General features: G+C 36.9%; 1 protein-coding gene across 2 annotated transcripts in view; it reads right to left on the reverse strand.

The window, feature by feature from the left end:
- Positions 1-5,225: 5,225 nt before the first annotated feature.
- The window catches only part of LOC138317934 (B-cell lymphoma/leukemia 11A-like), a 106,323-nt gene continuing 87,349 nt past the window's right edge, over positions 5,226-24,199 (reverse strand). For both annotated transcript variants that reach the window (XM_069259910.1, XM_069259911.1), the window contains one exon: positions 5,226-13,705. In XM_069259910.1, the coding sequence (XP_069116011.1) occupies positions 11,292-13,705 (2,414 nt within the window). In that variant the 3' untranslated portion in view covers positions 5,226-11,291. The remainder of the gene's footprint in view (positions 13,706-24,199) is intronic.

A 24,199-nucleotide genomic window follows, 5' to 3' on the forward strand; every position in this document is an offset into this window, starting at 1 on the left:
CGTTTTAGGATTGCTATACTTTAAATTAATTTCTTCGTACGCAGACAAATTTTGACGAGAGATTTTATTTTTCTATTTCATAAGAAGTTATACTGGATACATTCACACCATTTTTACCGACTTTAGCCATCCTTGCCCGACTGTTCACTTTAAGGTTTATTTGTGATTTATCGTAAAAGTAATCTAGAGTAATTAATGTTTAATATAAATGTTTCTATTGTTGACTATAATTTTACAAATAAACCAGCTCTCTGTTTAATTTCGTTAATGTCACGTCTTTGCCCTTAATGTGAATAATTTCTTTTTGAGACGGATTTATTTCCGTCTTATAAATACTCATTACACTTGCACTAGGTACGAAAATATTGAATTACATTTATTAAGAATCATGTTAAACACGTGTTGGAGTTTTTCTACTTTTAAAGGCATATTACATGTACTTTTCCGAAACGGTTTTTAAGTTTTAAAATAAGAATGTTAGACAAAATCGATAATTTTGTAGAGTTGATTAGTTATTAGCATACCTTTTATACTATATTAATCAGTAAATCAAATGATATTTTTATATCGCGGGTCGTCTTATGTTTCCCACCGTCGTCCTAGTTACAGCACGTACATTGACTATCACTGCGCCAAACGGCAAAAACAGCGACATTAATATTCATTGTTAACATAGATTACTTAAAGAATATTCCATTTCTTTGCTGTTTAACCTCATATTAGGCCATCGATTTATTTGTTATATTTGTTTTAGAAAACTTTTATTTTTTTTCTTTGGAAAGTTAGTGGGCCTTTAAGCGATTTTATGAAAAAAGATGGATCCTTTTTTTGTATGTAAGTGCTTATTCGTTTTATAAATATATATTTATATAATTATGTCATACATTCATGACGTCATAAGAAAAACATCAAATCGTTTGTCGCGATTATCATGAGTATATAGATCATGTTAACGTACTATTTGTTATATGTAGTTGACTTTATGAGTTACATATAACTGGCGAGATAGCCTTTGATGTAATGTTTAACACCGGTCTGTAGTATCATGATTTAGCTAATGTTTATCATTTTAACTATACGTGTTAAGAGTATAAATGTGATGCTTTAGAGCTGAGCAAACCTTAAAAATCACAGGTATCTTTAGGAATCAAGGTAGTACCCCATTACATTTGTATATATGCATTACATTTGTAATGTCGAAGTGATGATATGGTTTTAAAGGTGATCTCCTCCTTTGATGTCTGTTAATCGTGACAATCTATCCAAATACAGACATTTGAGGGGTACAGAGGAATGAATACAAATTGTAAACACAAAAGATTTACTTAGATAATTCGGAGTTTACATCTGGTCAAAGAAAATAAACTCGCAGTATTTATTCAAATGCATCACACCGCGTCGTTAATATGGAAAGCTATTCACAAGATGTATCATAGTCATATTTTATCTCTCGTTTTAACAATAGATTTATATCATCTTTGCTAGCTTGGTCATCCCTTATTGAACAGCGTGGGATGTCGTATCACCGTTGCGCATTTAAATGTAAAACTATAGCACGTGTTCGCAATAGTAATATACAAAAGAATGCAAGTATCTTGACCATTAAGGAAGTCCATGATTACGAAGAAATTACCTCCACGAATTAGGAACAACCTTCAAATAATAATTGTAAATGCATGTATTTCAAAGTTTAAACTTCTATGAATAGAAAAAACGTAAATTTTTAGAATCATCATAACATCTTGTGTATGACTAAAATCATGACAATAAGACAAATTGGTACTGGTATTATTGGAACAAACTTACTAAATTAGATTCATTCGTAAAGCCAATATATATATAAATAGAAACGAATAGGTCTGCACTACTGTGATGGGCACACAAGGCAGAAACATGATCCGAACCTTCGAGTATGGCTATCCATGTGTTTGGAAATCGTTTTGTTTTTTCAATCAACTTCTCAGTAGTTCAGACACAAGTCATACCTACTGTACACCATATATCACGGCTACTAATTTTCGTAGTTTTCATTTCAAAAAAAGTTCCCGAAGATTAATTTTCGCGGATTAGAAAATGGAATGAAAATTATATCAATGTAAATGTTGTAGATATTTATTCGCGGAGATGAACTTTCGCAAATTTACTTGAATCGTGAAATTCGTAAAAAATAAATCGCAGGCGAAAAAAAGTGGGTTTACAGACTCATGATGTTGGAAAAGTCGCGAAACCGAATGGCTTTATTACTCTACACAACATTATTTCCGCTGCTTCTTATATTCGCGGTTTAAGCCTAAAGACTGTTTAGCTGCAATTGTATTTCACGATGTGCAGTTTAAATCAGTATTTGACTTGTAGTTGAAACAGTTTAAATCAGTATTTGACTTGTAGTTGAAACAGTTTAAATCTGTATTTGACTTGTAGTTGAAACAGTTTAAATCTGTATTTGACTTGTAGTTGAAACAGTTTAAATCTGTATTTGACTTGTAGTTGAAACAGTTTAAATCTGTATTTGACTTGTAGTTGAAACAGTTTAAATCTGTATTTGACTTGTAGTTGAAACAGTTTAAATCTGTATTTGACTTGTAGTTGAAACAGTTTAAATCTGTATTTGACTTGTAGTTGAAACAGTTTAAATCTGTATTTGACTTGTAGTTGAAACAGTTTAAATCTGTATTTGACTTGTAGTTGAAACAGTTTAAATCTGTATTGACTGTAGTTGAAACAGTTTAAATCTGTATTGGACTTGTAGTTGAAACAGTTTAAATCTGTATTTGACTTGTAGTTGAAACAGTTTAAATCTGTATTGGACTTGTAGTTGAAACAGTTTAAATCTGTATTTGACTTGTAGTTGAAACAGTTTAAATCTGTATTTGACTTGTAGTTGAAACAGTTTAAATCTGTATTTGACTTGTAGTTGAAACAGTTTAAATCTGTATTTGACTTGTAGTTGAAACAGTTTAAATCTGTATTTGACTTGTAGTTGAAACAGTTTCGAGGCAATATCAATATTTATGTTCGTGAATTCTAATTCACCGCCAAATACATGAAATTAATGTCACGTCACTTTGTAATATGGGATGGTTTGCAGACCCCCCCCCCCAATAAAAAAAAAAAAAAAGAAAATCATCACCAACGTCACCACAGATAAAAATAATCCTGATTGATGATTCATAATACGGAGAACCTTACTTTTTTACTTTTGAATATGACTGCGTATTAGACCAATGCTTTATTTCATCGGAAATGCCATTTGACATTGAAAAACTTGTGAAAAGATACTTTTCCCTAACACGCCATGCTCCGTTTACTCGATCCAAACTTACTATAAGTGAAAACGGACTTAAATTCAAGATTTTTTACACGGATTTTGACTTAACTTAGTGACTTTTGTTCGACAAATCGGGGGGAGATGTGTTATCAAACGAAAGAACTAATTAATTCATTTCAATACAATAATGTCTGAAAACACCTTCATGCACTATGGAAAGTTTTGTAATTACTTCTGCTGTTATTGTGAATATCCCTTAAATATATTCGTGTGGTCGAAACAAGTCTAATATCCCTAATCGATAACACGCTAGGACGTTTTGTGTGCAGTACCCTTTTTATAGAACAAATTACAACTTTTATAACTTCAAAGAAAGTTATCCTTTATTATAACCGTTTCCTGACGAGCAACTAATGTAATGTTTCAAATTTATGGACCGAGACAACAGTTTAACAAAACTTATTTTCTGCATAGCTAAGCAATAAAAAGAAATAAAAGTTCACAGCAGCTAACATCACTTGCCCTATACATGCTATTTGAACCATCTTAAATTTCAATCAATGCACGATGCTTTAAACGACAAGACTTGTTATGGACATCGCGCACTTGAAAGATGAAGTGTTCATTAATGTCACAATAACTCATCAATATAGTATAGTACTTATCGGAGTTGATTTATGTAGAATATGGATGTAAGGCCTATGTCACTTAACGAACGTTAATTTCATTGAACACAATAATACTGTATAGTACATGTAGTTGTTCTTTCGTGGTCAAGTTAATTTCCGCGAACTTAACTATCAGCGAATGATATGACTGGTTTGACAAATACCTTGTAAGGCCAAGTTCAAATGTTGGAAATCGAGCAGTTCTACCCAGGATTTAATATCATAGACGACATTGATTTCTTTTACTTATTCCGTGTTAAAATCTTCCACTGTCTCATATTCTTGTCTGTTTTCACTCACTACATTACGTCCATTTCTCAAGGTATTACGTCAAAAATGACGTCATTCTAATCATATTGCAGATTGAAAGAGGGTCAAAGGTCATCCTTTAAAATCGTCAGGCCAAGCTTAGACATTGAAATGACACTTTTATTGACCGAGTGATAAAGAGGTCAGAGGGACGGTGCTCGTTGGCATTTGCAAATAGGCGCTTCAAAAGTTACGAAACTGACACCGTGAAAACGTAAGTACTATTATGACAAGGGCGTCATCATTACATGTAATAGAATTAGAGTATTATATCGCGGTGAAATACCTAATTTTCTATTTAATATTAAGTCATACATGTTCGGTACTTGTTTTGCCATCATTTGAGATGACTGACTCTGCCAATGGTATTGTATAACATGTACTGTGGATTTTACATGGAAGGTTTGATCTTCCGCAGTCCCACGATTGTTTCCCTTGCACACACATCTGATAAAAAATCTGTTGAATATAGTTTACACTTATTATCGAAAGCTAAAAAGATCAACATTGATTATGCCCGAATACTCTTATTTTGGGAATTCTGTTGAAATTGCAAAAATCTTGCACCTACTTCTAGACTGGCCGTCAGTCTCTAGATATTATTGAAATCATCACTAAAATTTGGCTTGATAATTATATTTCATTCTAGGGCCCCGGAGAGATCATCCAATATTAGAATTTTGCGGGGAAAATCTGTCATCAATGACTACACCAGTGGTGTCCGGTCTATCTCGCTCATATTGGTTTCCATTTTGCGACCCAGATTGAAGGAAAATCAGTAGAATATCATGATGACTTAACCACTTGGCCCCACTGCCCAACGATGGATAGATTCCTGGCTCACTCATTACCATTCTGTCACCATGACTCTGAGGCGAAGGGCTAGATGTGGAATGCCAAGATACATCTTAGTCTTTGGCAGACGATATCCCTGGATTAAAATGCAATCAGGTAAGGCAATCATCAACAAGAACAAGAAAAACTTTAAAGAAATGTTTATTAAACTTTACATGTACTTTGTACTGCCATACCGACACTCACGTCATAAATACACCAAGCATCATTTCAACTAAATTTTAGGTACATTAAATGTACATATCTCCAGGATAATAACGGGGACAGAAAAACCCAGGACACAAAAAGGCACAGACAAGTCTCAAAGGAACAAAACAAATAAAACTGCTTACAGTTGGTTCTTATAATAATGCAGGGCAAAATTAGAGATAAGGGGAAAACGTTTGTCTTCTACGTCTATGATAACATACGAACACCAAATCTAACCGCTTTAGTTGTATACATTTCGTTTTCGTTTTTATGTAAAAATTGGTATTAAAATCACAGCATTGAATTTTTTCGTTCCTGAATGAGACAAAAAAAAGAGCAAAATTTTTTATCATGTTTTCCAACGACATGATATAAAATAAATAATAAAATCTTCTCTTCCGTAATATGTGAAGGTGAGGTTCAACAACTCTCAACCTTATCACTATGGCACTATATCAGTTTACTGACCAGGGTCACGATAAAATGTTCAGATTTCAAATAAAATGGATTTTATTTTAGCTTGTACATTACTGACCGCTAAACTAGCACTTTGAAGACAAAAAAAAATGAAAAATAGCACTTTTCACCGGGCTAAACGCTATTGTAGAAACCTGATTTATTAAGAACTGCAGAGTGTGTCTACTGACCAAATATTTTCGTCAACTCTCTGAAGTAAAAGTTCAATCATAAAACCTTATAAATTAGACTAAAACTGTCTAAAGTAATTCTGTAAAAATCAATATATATGGCGATGTGACATGTTTGTATGGCAGGTCGTTATAATGGCACACAACAGTAAAATAAGGTAAACATATGGCACAAGTGAGAGTGTAACTGGCCCGTGTCGGACAGGTAACACGCGGGGTTGATAAACAGCACTGATAACAGGATGATATTGCTATTTATCTTTTCTATATGTCTGCTGTAACTTTTAAATAATCTACAATGTAGCGTATATATTTCATTGTACTTAAACTTAAAAATTCTGAACTTCAATTGGAATTTTACCTACTTTTTCCTTTGAGATTTTCAAGTTAAAAAGTGAACCGACTTTTCTGGAAATTTTAGTGAATTTAATTTTCTTTAGATATATAATAATTACAAGAAATAAAATGCGACTCTAAAATTTAAATAAATGGCGTAAAAAACTAAACATATTTATTTAGTTCTTGAATTGAAAACTATCTTGTAATACATCATATTTACTAATGTAATCTTAAATCATACATCGCAAATTCAAAAGCATTTATGAAATAAAAAATAAAACTATCGATATGATCAGCAGTTGGGATAGTTCTAAGGTGTTTTAATACGAGACACATTCTGCAGTTTTAACAGGCTACCGAAAATATAGCCTACCTGAACTCATAGATAAATTCAAATATGACAAATGATCAATGAGGAATGAAAATAACATAATTATAAGGATGAAAATGACCCCGGTCAGATCAAAGTTAATATTAAAATACGTTAGCACTTATTTAATCGTATCAGGATATTGTTCCGCCCAATTTTCATAATAACATGACACACCAAAATTGATGATTAATAAAACTTCTCAAGTATACAAACATTTTAGCATATAATGTCTCCAGTGTAGCAAAAATTTAGTTAATATCAAAAAATGTTTCTTCACAAAAGTTGTAGTTTGTTGAACTCCTTTGTAATTCTGACTCCAGTATGGCACTCATGGCGACAGTTGCCAAGATTCTCACAGACGGCTGAAAGACCAGTCAAACATAACCAAATATAAAAATCTAGAACATTAATACACAAACCAGCTATAGTACACCTTAGGACCACACACAGAAGGGGAACATTAGTTCATTCCGCATATTTCTATGAATTTATATCAAAACATTGAAAATTGGCGTTTGATAATTTCATCTTCCATAAAGAACAGGTAAGTTGTCATTATTATTGTTTCAAAAATATTTCATCTATAGACTACAACACAGCCGAAAACCGTCGCACTTCAAGCATGACATAGTTAATTGTGTTTACATAAATTATAACAGATAACACGATTGATAAGACCGCTAGATTGTCATCGAACTAACCACTGATTGATGTCATTTTCAGGATATATTGTCCGTCAACTTTCTTTCAAGAATATTTTTATGAATTATGTAAAACATATACCCGAAAGGTAAACTTCGCATAGCTGTTCTTACATTGTAATTTAGGAAAGATGAGATTACTTCTAGATGGAATGAACTAATTGAAAAGTGAATATGAAGCAACTCCTCAGTTTCTTTCGCAATCACTTACTTCTTCTCGGTTGTGCCAGTCTATCGCATATAATTATAGATTTGGCCACCAAGACTGTGCAAAATGAAGGAGGAAAAAAGTGGAGTTGGCCAATTCACATATTGTACACAGGTGGTATATAAGTACGTCTAAATCACTAGATCTCTCTGTGTGTTTTGTAATAATAATAATATGAAAACCATCCTACGTTTTATCTACACAAGTGTCCGCTATTTTACAAAAAAAATAAGTTGCAGAAAAAAGTGCAATTTCCAGCAATAGACATGCATGGCACCCATATCACGAACCACGAATAGGCTAGCGGCAGTAGGCTAACACTACACTTACTTACACTCGAGGGTACAGAGCAAAGAAATAATTAATATGGTAATCATATGACAAAGAAGATGAAGAAGAAAAAAAGTTAAATTCTTGATAATAATAATTCCTGCATTCACATTCCACTGTCTATACATAAATTCCAATCTAAGTGGATTTATTAACCTTTAAGTGAATTTGAAGCAGGCTTGAAACGTCCTAGCTTAGAGCTTGTTTTGCCATAATTCTAGTGCACAAATATACAGTTATTGCACTCTACTCCTGACGATATCTTGATGCCCTCGGATTTAGACTGCCGGGAAACAGTGTTACAATGTTGCAGAGAATCTTTTTCCCATACCCTACAGTTCGTACTGGATGATACATGCGAAATCTTTCAGTATGACACAATATACCAAATGACGGAATTTGTCAGTTGGTGATGTCCACAACCAGCGATAACCACAATATCGGGATCCATCAGGGATCTAGTCTCTAGCGCCAAAACGTTTCCTTGACATATACCATTATATAGTATAGCCAAAGATTGGAACGCTAGCCTCGGATATATCCATGGTATCTGTCCATCACGAACTCTGCAATTTACAGGATACTTGATGCCAAATCTTTTAAAACTTTATTAGTTGTACAAATGGAGGGTTTGTCAATAAATAAGAATTCTGCTTGGCAAAAATCTTGAGTAGGCACTGATAGAAAAGAAGCGCCTGCAGAACGCGCACTTTTTCCCTAGGACGCTGCATCTTGCTGCTTGCTGCTGCTGTTGCTGCCTCTGATGTAGTTAAAACACATCTTCATCATAACGAATAGTCCCTCTGAGCATGCTTCAAAAGTCTTCGTGCATATTGTTCTTCAATATAGTTTTTAAACACTTCCATTTCTAATTATTTTACAAAAAAAAAACCTCAAAACGCAAAAACATGATAGTAATAATATACACTGGTCTCTTCTCTCTTTTAGGGAGAACAAACTAGATTGATAATAGTCCTTAATAGTTGTAATTCTAAATCTCCAACATGTGAAATCACAATTGAGCTGATGTATTTCTGCCTCCGGTTTTCTGAAAGCCCTTGGCATAAAGGATAGCATTATTCACTAGTGTAACAATATGGCACCTCTACCAGACATTTTTCCTATACATTTTATGTAATCTACACCTAATAGTATTTAGTATTATTTCAATAAAGGTTAAAGAAACAGATTCTTTCGTACTGCCTCACACAACAGTAGCACACAAATACACAAATTAACAACTCAAAAGGCCCTTTCTTTACATACAAGGACAAAGTCAGAATATATACTTTGTGGGCTTAACAAAAAAGATATTATTATGACGATTAATGATCTTCTTATTTGTAGTACAGAATTCTCAGCTTCCAAATTTTATAGTCAATTTTGACTGCCAACTGAAATTCGAAATAAAGATTTAATAATAAATTTCTTCGAAATTCTTCACAAATGATTCACAATCGTCAAACAGAAGTCTTGGGAACTCAATTTCCAATTGCCATTTAAATTTGCTTCTATGAAGCTAAGAAACTTTGTAATCTCAAAATATATGCTTTTAAAGCCATGTCCGTTGTGCTTCTATACAAGAAAAATAAACCATTTACAGATATATAGACACTGATAAACATGCATGAGATAAACAAGCACCTGTAATGAAGTATAATGAAAAATCCACGGGATAATCGCCTTACAATGGCAGTCTCAATAGTATAACATGTTCTATTAACTACTACTCAGAGGGAAAAATTGATAATAAAAATTTACATCAATGTATGAAACATTGCAATAGTTCGACAGTACTCATGCACTTACATTCAACATGCACCAAACTATTTAACATCATATTCTTCACAATTACATATTTAAACAAGTTTTATAACCTGGATGAAGATATTTCGCCATTTATAAACGGCAGAAAAGCAGAAAAAAACTAAATTAAATTTACCTATAGAGATTAATATATTAAATTCTAAACTGAACTGAAAAATATGGCAACACTGAAAAAACACTTATTGCAATATTGATTTAAAAGCCGATTTTAAGGTAGCACATTCAAACAAATGATATTGAAAGCGATTATAATGTAATAATAATGATAAAAATTCAAGAGAGTCGTACTTGTAAATATGATAACAATAATCATTTTGTACAAGAAAGATGATTTTGGGAAAAACTAATAAATACCTGATATTAAACTATTTGCATCATATTTTTCTATATTCAGATAACAACAATCAATTCTTTAAGAAAAATGTAACAAATTTTCCATCCCTGATGCATTAACGAAACACCCTGTGGATACAGAACATGAGAAAAGGTAACAATTCAATACTAACTACAGTTCAATTGTCAATTACCAAAGTACAAACATCCCCGGCCCCAACTTCTTAATCACAAGTATCCCGTTGAAAAGTTGTACATATGTGGCTTTTGAAATCACACAAAGTACCTTCTTTTTTCCTCTGAATCAGATTATCCAGTGTAAACCAAGCGAAATCGTTACATATCCGCGCAAAACTATTCTTTGTGAACTTGTGTTAAGAGGTTGGGGCCAGATTCATTAAAAGCAACAAGCGATTCCTGTCCTGGCCTAGAACGTGACATTTAACAGATTTTAGGCAAACCAATAACTATTGAGTAAAAAACTTTGATTTCAGTGCAATTTAAAAAATTAAAATGTTTTCTTTAAAAAAAAACTCAACTTTAAAATTGAACTATCTAATCATTCCATCTTTAACAAATTATTTTTTGAAAAATAAGAAGTTATCCTTAACAAAGAAAAATGTTGCTGGTAAATGTGTAGTTTATCTACACTTAACATTTAACAACACAATGAAATAAAATCGAATTTATATCTGAAAAAAATGTCCAGGTTTTAAATGATCATTAAAAATCAATTTCGTGCAAAAAAGTTTACATGTGACGTGTATATGATACACTAACAAATAGCATCGGCCGTCAACAGGATTGAGACATGTCAAATGGTTTGACCATTTACATGCACCATCAGAAATGATGAAAAGTCAATATTCAAAATACATCTTCATAATAAACAGATCCACCGGTAGTGAAAAACTACTGTCATAAAAAGTAGCATACGTCCAAGTTAAGTGTCTCCTCACTTATCCTTGAACAAGAATATTATTAGGATGAATAAAACTAAGCAAACCCCGCTACAAGTGAGTATTTGTGCCATTAAAAACAAGGGGAAAAACCTTAAGGTGCATGCGAGATGCACCGTGCTTTATATGTTTCAACAAATCACTTAAAGACCCACAAATTGATTCTATATTAATTACAATATATATAATATGCCATACAACAGAATCTTAAAAAGTCAGTCCATATAATTACATTCTTTAAAAAAATTCACTGACAGAACTTGCCATTGAGCAATAGATTTTCAGTCAAAGATTGGGTGTGCTAGAACTATTTTTGTCTAGACTTGCGTCCTGTAGAATAGCAGGAGCACAGTTCATAGGAACATTAGCACTACTTTTGTCCATACTAGACTCCTGCAGGATTCCAGGTTGACAATTAAGAGTTGGAGTGGTAGCATTGCTTGATGTTGAATCCGAGTCGGTTTCCCTGATGAGTCCGGGCGTTCTGTTCTCAACACACTTCCTCATGTGTTTCTCCAGTGTACTTGGAACGGAGAACGGCATCAAGCAGAATTTACATTTGTAGACATCCTTTCCTATACGCCCGTGTGTTTTCATATGCCTTGTAAGCTTGCTAGATTGAGCACAAGCATAGTTACACAGAATACATTTGTATGGCTTTTCGCCAGTGTGGGATCTACGATGAACAGTGAGATTGCTGCAATTCTTGAAGATCTTACCACAAAACTCGCATGTATCATTCCTGATGCGATCCTTTCTCATATGTGCTGCCTCTCCAGAAACAGGGGTACTAGGCCCTGGTTTCGGTGGGGTCTGTGCATTGAAAGATTTCATGGCGCTCTCAGGGGTAGATGGACTGTATCCATTATGGTTTGGACCTGAACAGTCGAACTGTATTCCCGGCAGAGATAGATGATAGAAATCTTGAGGTGGCGGGGCAGGGAACCCCATAGAGCCCCACAGGGAATAGATATGATGGTTCTCCATGTTATTGGTTGGGAAAGAACTTGTACTATCCACAGGCTCGTTCTTGATCTTTTTATAGCATGGAGCCTCAGAATCTGAATCCGAAGACGATTTCTTGAGACTGTCCTCCTTCATGCCATCTTGGCTGCTATTGCTGCTGTTGTTGCTGCAATTCTCTGATGCTGGTTCATCTTGTCCGCCCACAGGGGAAGACCCTCGCTCTGCCATGGCTTGCTTGAAAGCTTCGTTGTATGCTGGGAAATTCGTCAGACCTGTGTTTTTCATGACCTCAGAAAGGAGACTGGTTTTGTCTGCGTAAGGACTAGCACGCTCTGGTTCCTTTGGATGTTCATGACGGTCTGGACTGGATGCTGGTTCCAATAACCTTGCCGCGAGCTCGCTGGACTTTGGAGAGGAGTTGACTTCCAATTTCTTTGTGGGATTAAATCCGTCTTTAATGCCCTCTTTAAAGGTGTCTTTGAAACTGTTTTTATATGTTTCCTCATCCATAGCCATCTCTTCCTCCTCTTCCTCTTCTTCCATTTCTTCCTCCTCCTCTTCTTCATCTTCATCATCGTCGTCCAAGAAACGCTTGCTTGAATCCGGGGTGCTGCTGCCTGAGGCTAGACTTCCGTCATTGGACATATTTGATGCATTAGACATAGACAATGGGGATTTGTTCATGTGCGTCTTCATGTGTCGTTTGAGCTTACTCTGTTGTGTACATGCATGTGGACATAGAGGGCATTTGAAGGGTTTCTCCCCAGTGTGGGACCTTCTGTGTACTATCAGATTGCTCTGAAAGCGAAAAGATTTGCCACAAAATTCACAGGACTTGAGCTTCGCTGGAGGGGTAATGCTGCCAGATCCGTGCTGTGGCTTCTCCATATCAGATGATAGGGAGCTCGGAGGAGTCACGGGGGGAAAGAGGGTCGGCGACGGACCTGGCTGAGAAAAAGGTGGAGTTTGCTTCCTGACTGGCGATGGCGAACCTGAAGTTGATGATGCTAGCTGCCTAAGCCGTTGTGAGTAAAATGATTCTTCGATTCCTACCGGTGATTGCCTTGGCCGTTCAAACGGGTTCGGAAAGGGAGGCGAAGGACCACCTTCAAACATAGGTGGGAAGCCCACAAATGACCTCTGTAGAGAGGGCTCACTAACAATGGGGAATTCCAAGCCTATTCCAGGAGGCCGACAGAACGGCAAACTCGGCGACAATGGCGGTCGATCAAATGGGAATTTGAACAAGAAGGGAGAAGAGTGTGGTGACGGATGAGGTGGCAGAAGATGGTGGCCACCATCTGGCAGTAGATGGTTGCCGCTATCCGCACTTCCTGCGGAACTGGCTGAGGGAGGTGTTCGATGTGGTTCGAGGGGCGGACACAGGAGAGGTGTGTCGCGTTGCTCGTCTCGTTGTTTTGGTTGATGCTGAGGTGCCTGCTGACTGTGATGAGATGCCTGCTGACTCCTATGGTTGCTAGGACTTGAATTATGCTTTTCATGATGTCGATGCTCACGGTTCTCACGATGGTGGTCACGGTCATTATCATTCTGTATATGACCACGCTGGTCTCGTTCATCACGCTCCTTTTTATGTTGTTGATCTGAATACTTTTGCTGCTTATCTAGTGTTGTGTAGATACGCATGCCATGTTCCGTCTGAGCATGTTGTAGAAGTGACCAAGCTGAACCAAATGTGGACTTGCAGGAATCACACACAAACTTGGATGGTTCTGAAAATACACAAAGTTCAAAAGACCATTAGAAGAATGTGGTAATCAGATAATTGTCATCTAGGAAACAAGCAAGCACACCACTTTATCTTTTCTCACTCTTGCTCCAACTTACCCTTCCTTTTGTTTAATTGTCCACAGATGACCTTTCCTTGTCGCCCTAAGCCAATACCAACTTACCTTGTATCTAGTGCCATCAGTACAATCTCAACACTGACAACCTTGAGATACTCGGGAAAATGCCATAATCTAATGAGGTTTGCACCAAAGACAAGTTTGTGCACATCAACATCATTGATTTTTGCTGGCCGGAGTTGGTTTCATACTCCTAATTGCAATTATTGGATCTCCCAAAGGAAGATTAATTCATACATAATTAGTGTAAAACCACTGGACAAATCCATATTGAACCAAAGGGATGTCAGGATGTTCTCACACTCAAAGGACAATTATGCATTTAGTAACGGTCAATAAATGATCTAAATATATTTTGCTTATGTGTTCATTTGAAGAAAAAAAATTCGTTTTTTTTTAATTTCAAGATAAAAATAAAGAAGAAACTCAACACTTCAAATTTTAGTTTTGAATCAGACGAGTATCACAGTTAAACAGGAGATCTCAAGTGGCATTACATGGGTTTTATTTGTATGGGTTGGGCGGTGCAACACTGTTGTAAAGGTGCACCTGTTCAGTCCTTGAAATCTCATCTGGCCCAGTACAAAGACCAGGGTCAGCCCACCATAAATCCGTCCAGGGCCTGCCGTGGTTACTATGTGTAGTCAGGGCCTCTTATTGATATCTAGCCTTGTTATTTAACTAGTATTTTACATACCCTGCACGTCAATAATTATCCCATTATGTCACTAGCCAGGCTGACCAACTTCTCTAGTGTCTGAACCTTTTTTAACGTTCGGTATTGAAATGTCAGACAATGCATGGTAAATGACTCAGTTGACACTACATGTACACTATGTGTATAGGCCTGGATTTTGTTTAAGGTCTAGGGGGGAGTGAAAGTGGACAAAAAACGACATAGGAACTAGTTTAGTACCGTAAAACTGATATCAAAGGCAGTGGTGAACATGGAGGTGAGGGCAATAAGTTTAGGACAAGGAGGGTTTGGATGATAAATTAAGGAATTACAGGCTGAGGACAACAATGTTTAGGACATTGAGAATTTTGGATGGTAACCTTTATGACATGGAGGGTGGAGAATGTTACTTAATGACACAGAGAGTAGGGACATTTATTTGAGGGGAGTAGGGATAGTTATTTTAGGACATAGAGAGAGAACAATAATTATAGGACATGGAGCATGGGTCCAGTAATGTAGGACATTGAGAGTTAGGACATTTATTTGAGGACATTTATTTGAGGGGAGTAGGGATAGTTATTTTAGGACATAGAGAGAGAACAATAATTATAGGACATGGAGCATGGGTCCAGTAATGTAGGACACTGAGAGTTAGGACATTTATTTGAGGGGAGTAGGGATAGTTATTTTAGGACATAGAGAGAGAACAATAATTATAGGACATGGAGCATGGGTCCAGTAATGTAGGACATTGGGAGTTAGGACATTTATTTGAGGAGAGTAGGGATAGTTATTTTAGGACATAGAGAGAGAACAATAATTATAGGACATGGAGCATGGGTCCAGTAATGTAGGACATTGAGAGTTAGGACATTTATTTGAGATCATGGAGGGTGGGGGACAGTAATTAAGGACAAGGAAGTTGATACAGCAACTCTGTGAGATAAGGACAGTGGGGATAGTAATTTTAGGACATGGAGGAGAGGAAGGTTGGTATGTAAGTAAATTTGAAACAAGGAATGTAGGGGCAATATGACTCCCTTGTTTAACTTTGTGGGTGTATGGACAGTTACTATGGGCCTATGAAAGAGATACCGACAGTAAACTGAGATCAAGTCTGCATTTGCTGAGTGACCTTGTATGGTGCAGGGTTGTAGAAATTCAATACCACTTGTTTGTTTTGTGGCAGAACTGGGCAAATACTGGCCCCGAGTATAGTGTTATGTCATTCCATGACAGCCCACATGCTTTTTAAATATTTTAGACAATATGCATTAATGTCCTGAATCAATATGGGTCTGACTCTTTTTTACCTGTATAGATTATCATCGTGGCGGTTTATATGTGTTGACCAGACAATAGGGCGGGGGTCACCAGGGGGACTGGCCTACATTTGGATGGATATTTAATTTAACCTACCTGCAACGTTCACCTATGCATTGGTAAGCTGTATATACATGACATGCTATGTCACATGAAACTGGTCTTATTTACACGGCGAGTTACACCGTCTATAACAATAAAGGGTTTTTATTGGTCTGATCCGAGATAGTAAGTGACTACCTGTGTACATTAGATGTGGTGAGTGGTATGTACTATTGACAGCTCCTCGTTAGCGTTGTAGGACCCCGTCACGCCCCTTCTGTCCCGAGACTGGAGCGTGACCAAAATCCAGACAGAATTTTAATACTCTCTATATTCTGCCCTATATATGTACATATATATATGTTACTTATTGTTTGAATTTTAAAATAACTGTCACAGGCGACTATTGACTGATGGCTAGGTGATCGATGTGTCTGCATGTGAAAACTAGACACTTGCGGTGACAACTCCCGCGACATTCAACGACCTTGCCGACCCACACACATACTGTCACGGGTCGTCTGTTTCCAGGTCACACATGAACACCTACACACACATGCACACATACCCTCACAGGGACCAGATCTATATATCACAGGCCTTATAATCAATCTATACTGTACACATATAAGGGATGGCCCTTTGTTATCATGTAGTGAAGGCAGACTGGAGATATTTTTGACAGTTTAATTATGTGACTGCGTGGCCAGTGATATTTGAATATTTGATATGTTCTCTCTCCATGACCTAGACACTAATTATGTATAATTTACTATGTATGGTAAATGCTTCACTACATTTAGACTACTGTCCTTCACGTTACAACAGTGTTGTACACTCAACATGGACAGACATGGCTGAACCTTCAAACACTAGAAAATATCATCAGGATACTTTTAAAAGAATCATAAACATGTTCAAGACTTTGTCTGTTTTCCAACACACATACTATAATGATATCTGACCAGCTCCCTGGTTAAAATAAAACACATGTAGTATAATGTTGTGTTTGTGATGTTATTTATCTGATGTGGGAAGGAGTAAGTACCAAGAACACCTGCTTCCTTACACTGGACACCAGACGGCAGCTGTTCAGAGTGTCAGGTATATATATACCAGTACACCACCTAAAACCTGTACATTCCAACAACCTTAGTACAACGACACCAGACAGCATCAGATATATATACCAGTACATCACCTAAAACCTGTACAGTCCGACAACCTTAGCACAATGACACAAGACAGAGTCAGATATATATACAGTATACACCTAAAACCTGTACAATCCAATAACCTTAATGCAACGACACCAGACAGCGTCAGATATATTTACCTGTACATCACCTAAAACCTGTACAATCCAACAACCTTAGTACAACGACACTAGACTGCAAGTAAAGTAAAAAGGTACAAATATATAGTCCTCACCAAAAACCTGTACAATACGACACTTTAAAATCAAACAATTTAGACAAAAACTTTTATAAGCTGACATTCTTCAACATAACCTGTACAATCTTACCACAAATATTGAAACCTCAATAATCTGACACACTATTGACAACTCTCACTACCATTTCACTAACTGGAACTTTGTAAATACTAAACCTGTGTAATCCGACACACTATTGACAACTCTCACTATCATTTCACTAACTGGAACTTTGTAAATACTACACCTGTGTAATCCGACACAATATAGACATCTCTCACTAACATTTCACTAACTGGAACTCTGTAAATACTACACTTGTGTAATCTGACACCAACAGTACACTCCTGCCTCATTTATCACTCTAAGACCTGTATGAGCTGACTACCTGTATAAACACCTGGACAAAATCTCTAAACTCCCACAGGCTCTACAAGTAATTAAATATGCTGCTTTGTGGGTGACAAAATCATACCAGACAAAACATTCATCATGTCACATACAAAAGCAAAGTTAATTGCATTCTGGTTTTCATTCAAAATGTCCCCTGAAAACTATCTACTTTCAGAAATGAAAATACTTCTAAAACTTAACCTATTGCTGTGTAAAAACTGAGTGTTAAACTCTTTCCTTAACAGTGGTATCATTGTTGACCAGAGGATTTCCCAAGCATTGAACCACTGGAGAAGGCACCAGAATTCAATTTAAAATGTATGGGCATTCTTCAGACAAAACCTGTCCCTGTTTTCCGCCTCAATCACAGTAAAAGACTAAGTGTGTGGTATTGTATGGGTTCAGTTGATGTTACAGCCTCTGTATCTACAGCCATCTCCTCTAAACATCACATTCCTGATACAGGGCTTCAATTAGTCTTCATGTCTTGTCGTTTTACATTTTCTCTAACTAAGGATTTGTAAATGGAGACTTGAGCCTAATTTTTACCTCTCCCTGCAGATTAATGCTACCTTCACATATAAACAGCCATGTAGGCTTATCCAATTCTTTTTAGACCACAGCACTAACTATGCATGTTTTGCGGCTCAGATGCTAAGAAAACACTGTTGCAGTCTGCAGCTGGAAATTCAAACAAATAAATTCAAACCCACTTCCCTTTTCACAAATTACCTAAATCCATAATGTACAATGGAAGGCTTGCAAGGTCGTTGTCGTGACAGTAGGGGTCACTAATGAATATACTAAACACAACAGCATTTTTAAACTTCCGAAAAGGTTAGAGCTAAAGATTTTCTGACATTGGTGATTGGTATGTGTGCTGGACTGTTTGGCAGGAGGGGAAGTGGGTGATTGGCGGAGATTAATAGAACTGCATCGGATCAACACGGACATGCCTTCCCATCTATCCATCAACTCCTGGAGTCAGTATTTGAAGAAAACACTAAATGCCTTAAAACTATTGATTTCTTGGCCATCTATGAATAGTTTTCATTTTTCCTACGTGTTAATAATTCCATGTTGTCTTTTCATCAAAATGAGAAAGTTATTCTTGATAGCGCCATGTTTCGGTACGATCATGCTAATGTTTCAAAGACCTACAAGCATCTTGTAGTGAGGAGCTATTACATCTCCAGGGATTTATGTTCCTAAAGTAATTAAGTTTGACAATTACATTTAACAATAATTATACGGCCCGTAAAATGGATCTTTCTGACAGGGAATAATTGTGTTGGCCAAGTTCACCATGTAGTTCTCCAGCACACTTATACCCCGGTCCTAACAAAACACCAAACCCGTTCTTAGCATTGGTGAGAAATATCATTTTATCGCCGCCTGGCATGAGAAAGGTGGCAATTTTGTACAAAACAAATAAAAAAAGGTCTCGTGAAGTATCTACATATCACATTTCCATGCTTGCTTGCACTCTCTGTATCGAGAAAATCAGGCTACGTCACTTGTCCGACGCACCATTGTACCCAATTTGCATGAGCGAACAAAGACTGACCTTAACACATTCTGTGGTGTGACCCTTTATATACATGGCGAGGCTGGTGGGGAAAAAGCAAATTTGCAAATGAATGGGTGACATAATCGTGGGGTTGACAAATGTCATTATAGAGGTAACCTGCAGTGTGTCTAAAGCATGCTGTAACCTGTAGACATTGTGTAACCTCGCAGACAGCTGTTGGCCGGGACGGACCAGGACAAAACACACCGACTACCTCTTACTAACACAGCTGCCACGACACACAACTAGCCAGGAATTTCATTAAAATTTTATTTGGACTGAATTTTAATGAGATAAAACTTGCCCTCCTCTTTATACTGCTCTTGACTTTTTATCCCATTTTTTATTCAAAATTTTCAGTAATGAAAACCGTTACTGCGTCACAACATTGAGAAATGGACACAAGTTTCTTACAGTTCGTAACACTGGGGCAACAGTGAATTAAACATAGAGTAACAGGAGAGATTTAAATGTGTCATGTTGCTGACAAGTTATTAAGGGGTGCCAAAAGTTTTTACCAGGTGACAAGATCTGGGTAGATCAAGCAGACATGACATTTCTATCAAAAATCCCTAATCCATTCTAGTAATTTACATATTATGTCCACAAATGTAAGTCAGACAGACGTACACAGGTGAAACTCGTCAATACACCTGTGTATACACATGTGCAAACTCTTGGTCACCCGTGTGGCCTTAACACTGATTCGACCTAGTTTCACTCTCATTGGCTGTCCTGAACTGAACCAGTGGTCACATGATGTCTAGACAATGACCATCAGGTAGAGGGAGAATACACCTCCTCGACCTGATATCACCCCCAGGTGTAACGTGACCAGGGCTGTCCTACCTGTTGATCAATACCTGGTACAGGTAGATAACAGCCATACCTGAGATAGATACATCCTAAATATACACTTTCACATGTAACCCTACCATCCGTCACAAATTACTAGTTAAAAATACCCAGTAATTAAAAACTACAAACTACTACCCATAATTGAACTGGTGTGCTATATCCATTCATTTTCCTTCCTTTTATTTGAATTTGGCATTGACACGTGTGACAGACTCGGGTGTTCGGCCAAGCATGTGGTCATTGATGCGTTACTTTGTGTCAGACGTTCGGTGTCATCTTCCCGGTTCGTGATGGGTCAGGCTGACTTAGGCAGGGGATAAGTACATATCTAATTGATGCACTTATTGATTTTGTGTGGTCATAAAATAGAATCAATATGACAGCGTGTCACAACCTTCAATATAATGACATACGGACACAGGTACACTATATATAGACAGGTAATCAGCACCATCATCAGCTCGTTACAGGTGTGTGTCACCTGGTATATATATCTACACTCCACAAAGAAATGAAAACTTAGGTGGCTGTTCAAACCGGATTAAGAAATTAAAATTCATTTTATTGTAATTAAGCATAAAAACTAAAAATCCCACAGAAATTTGACTATATCATGCCTACCTGAGTCTGTGTTTTAAAATTAAAATGTACACAAGGACCTCTAACCCTCAAAGTTATTAATTCAATTGCTGAGCATTATAGACATGAGTATTGACAATATATATCTAACAATTTACGTAACAACAAAATGAAGGACGTTTAAAAAACATTTAAGCTTCAACAAGTGAATAATCTAAATCATTTCTCACATGCACGATGAAATATCTGATAAAGGAATTATACAGTTTGAATAAAATGTTTCATCACTTGTGTTAAGTTCTGTCATTGGTGAATAACGACCAATTAGAATGGCTGTAACAAAAGCGTCATTGTTGTCCTTGCTGTGTGTCGGTGGGACCAGACCACTGTATGACCAATGCACACCCTAATCTTCACAATTCATTAAACAACTAGTCGCCAATTACAATCTCACTCGACAATATTTGTTTAAAATTCCACAATAAGATTTTGTTGTAAACAGAACAAGTTTAAAGTAGACTCTTTGTCAACTTTTGGTCAAGAGTTATCAGTGCAAATATATTTAAGGTTATTAGTTTTTGGCAGTGACAATGAATAAAGCGGACTGCCATGTTGAACAATTAAAAGACCTTGAGTTTCCTTCGAGGTGAGTCTGACTCTTAGCCAATTGTCACCGAGTAAAGAAGAGCACCCTTTCTTACTTGGCTGTTATTATGTAGGGCCAGAGAACACTTTACGTCACCTCTGCCTATAATCGAGAAAATATAAAATGAGAAATTTGACCAAGACTGTCCCGGACCCAAATTACCCAAGTGGTATTGTATAGGACTATATTACACTTCATTGTGGGTCTTCTCCAACTCTACTGGGGCACATCTCAACTATTGTGTTCAACTGTTTCTCTCACGATCTCATGTGAACCAAATATTGACCACAGTAGACTTAACCTGTCCCGGTAACCAAAAACAACAACAGCTAATTTTACATTTCACTTTCCCCCACCCTTCTCTCTGCATGGTCAATTGTCCAGAAAATATAATTCTCAAATGAAATGTTGAATTTTCCATCTTGTAACCCTATTGACAGGATTGTAATAATGTTCTATCAATTTTTTTTTATTATTTCTTTCCTTTATAACTTCCCTTTTAGTGTGAAATAACTTGTTTAGACATAACTCTAACATGCCTTCTGTGTAATACATGTTGATATGGTAAGAAGGTTGTCTGATGATTTAGATATTTACGAGCTTTAAATACCAATACATGAACCTGGACACTACAACCACCTGTGTCCTAAAAGCCACATGCACGTTTTACTGCAGTGCAAACTGTTTTTTCCTGTGATAAAAATCCCTAAAAAAATTTACAATTCATAAAATATATGGCCAAAGGAATAGTTGATATCTGTGTTGCTAAGACCAGACCTGTACATGTACAAATTTAACTTCCTATTACATGTATAAATCCTTTACCTATACCAGGAGAACTTGATGCCTCCGGACCTTTGACCTCACACATTCAAATAAGCCAAGAGCAAACCAACACCCCTACCAATAGCAAATGGTTTCTACTTCCAATTTATTCTGTTTGGGGCACAAACTGTAATGGACTGTGAAAGTGAACTGAAGCAAGCACACTTTTCCTCCTGTGTTCTGGTCAACAGAGGTCAGTACCTCATTAATGGATTCATCACATCCTGTCTTTTTACATGAATATCACTTGCTCTACCCCCTACCCGTCACAAAAAGAACTAATAGATTGGGGGATACACAAACGCTACAGGACAGTTCCTTTCACCTAACAGGAAACACAAGCAATATTTGATGACAACTTGGTCACACCTGAGTCCCTCCTTAAATTATGTATGGTTACAGGTAAGCGGTGGTGTCCGTTCACCCATGTGGTGCCCCCTAATGAGATTCACACCTGATCAATCAGCAAGGCCTGGGAGCCAGGGCTTATACTGCTAGGTAAGGACACAGGTCACTAGCCCGCCTCTCTCTGATCTCGATAAAACATCTGTACAAATGCTGTGTATGCTAACCACCTATGTCTTTTGTGTGGCCTGAGTGGCCACTGGGGATGACTTACGAGGTGGTTGACCCCCATTACTGACCATCAAGGGATACCTGAGAATACAAGGCCACTGTATATGACCAATAACAGTTGTCTGTTTTTGTTCTAACTCCAAACACCAGCCTAAGTATCAGTGACAGACATGTAAATGGAAGGGCTATAAGTTCTCAGTCCTATAAACATTAGCTGAATTGCTGGAACAATAAGCACTTTTTGGTTGTTGAAACATTAGAAGAGTGTTCAGCCACTAGTTAGACCCCCTACGTATGTCAACACACAAACAAATGCTTCACCAGCAACAAGTGCTTCCAATGGCTTCCCACTGCCAAGAAGCTTGAACCATGTGTGTCTGGTGGGAGTGAAGAATATCTTACTCTCAAAGACTTCTGCTGCTGTCCCATATCTATATTGTAGCCCTTTGTAGAATTGTTCAGGTGAATTTTGCAAGGAGTGCAACTTTTGCAACTTCCATTGACCTTCATTTAGTTCTCTCTACGACTTGGCAAATCCTTTTTTTAAAGAGGCTTCACAAGTGCTTTGAATAAGAACAATAAAGACAACTTTAATGCCTTGCCTGACATAAAGTCAAGAGTAGTTAATGGTCGAAGAGTTGTGCAATAAAGTTATGGATAATAGGATTGCTCATGTACAATTGAAGGAATGAACATGCGGGAACTTACCAAGTTAATGAAAACTTTCAAAACATTATCATTTCACAACCATAAGCATTGACCAAAACTTATGAGAGCATTGTAGCAAACCTAATGTCTAAACTCTGTGACTTTTGAGAATGTAGCTCAATGGACACAGGTTACCTGGGTCCTGGTCTGTTACACACATACATACATATATCCTGTCCATATTTATATCTACATATCCTGGTCTGGCCTCATTACCCAGATACTGTCATTATACCTACTACTTTACCAGATAGCATCTACTAATGATGTTGACTCAACATCCAGTTCAAACAGTTTTTTACAGCCTCCAATATGTAACACTATATTACAGATATAGTAGAGAAACCCTGTGAGGAGCCTCTGTGAGCTGTGTTAATTTAACAGGTAATTGATATAGCTGTCCAGACCAATCATAATGAGATGCTAATGTTAACATAGCCCTTACTGCCTTGACCCCCTCCCTTCCCCCACCCCCTCCCTGGACCTATAGCTAGCTTCACAAGAGAGGGTACTTCAATAGCACTGGCCATTAGCCAAGACAGGGGTCAGTCACCCTGGCCAGAGCTTATAGCTAGCCCAGATTTGTACAAGCTGTTTACAGAGCCACCTAACACTGATAAGTATGCAATTGGGTCAACCACCTGAATGACCATTGGGGAGAACTGGTGGTGAATACTGAATACACAGTCAGCTTGTGGCCCTATACACAATAGCAGGACATAATA

Source organism: Argopecten irradians, chromosome 3 (assembly GCF_041381155.1).
Source record: "Argopecten irradians isolate NY chromosome 3, Ai_NY, whole genome shotgun sequence".
Classification (NCBI taxonomy): Eukaryota; Metazoa; Mollusca; class Bivalvia; order Pectinida; family Pectinidae; genus Argopecten; species Argopecten irradians.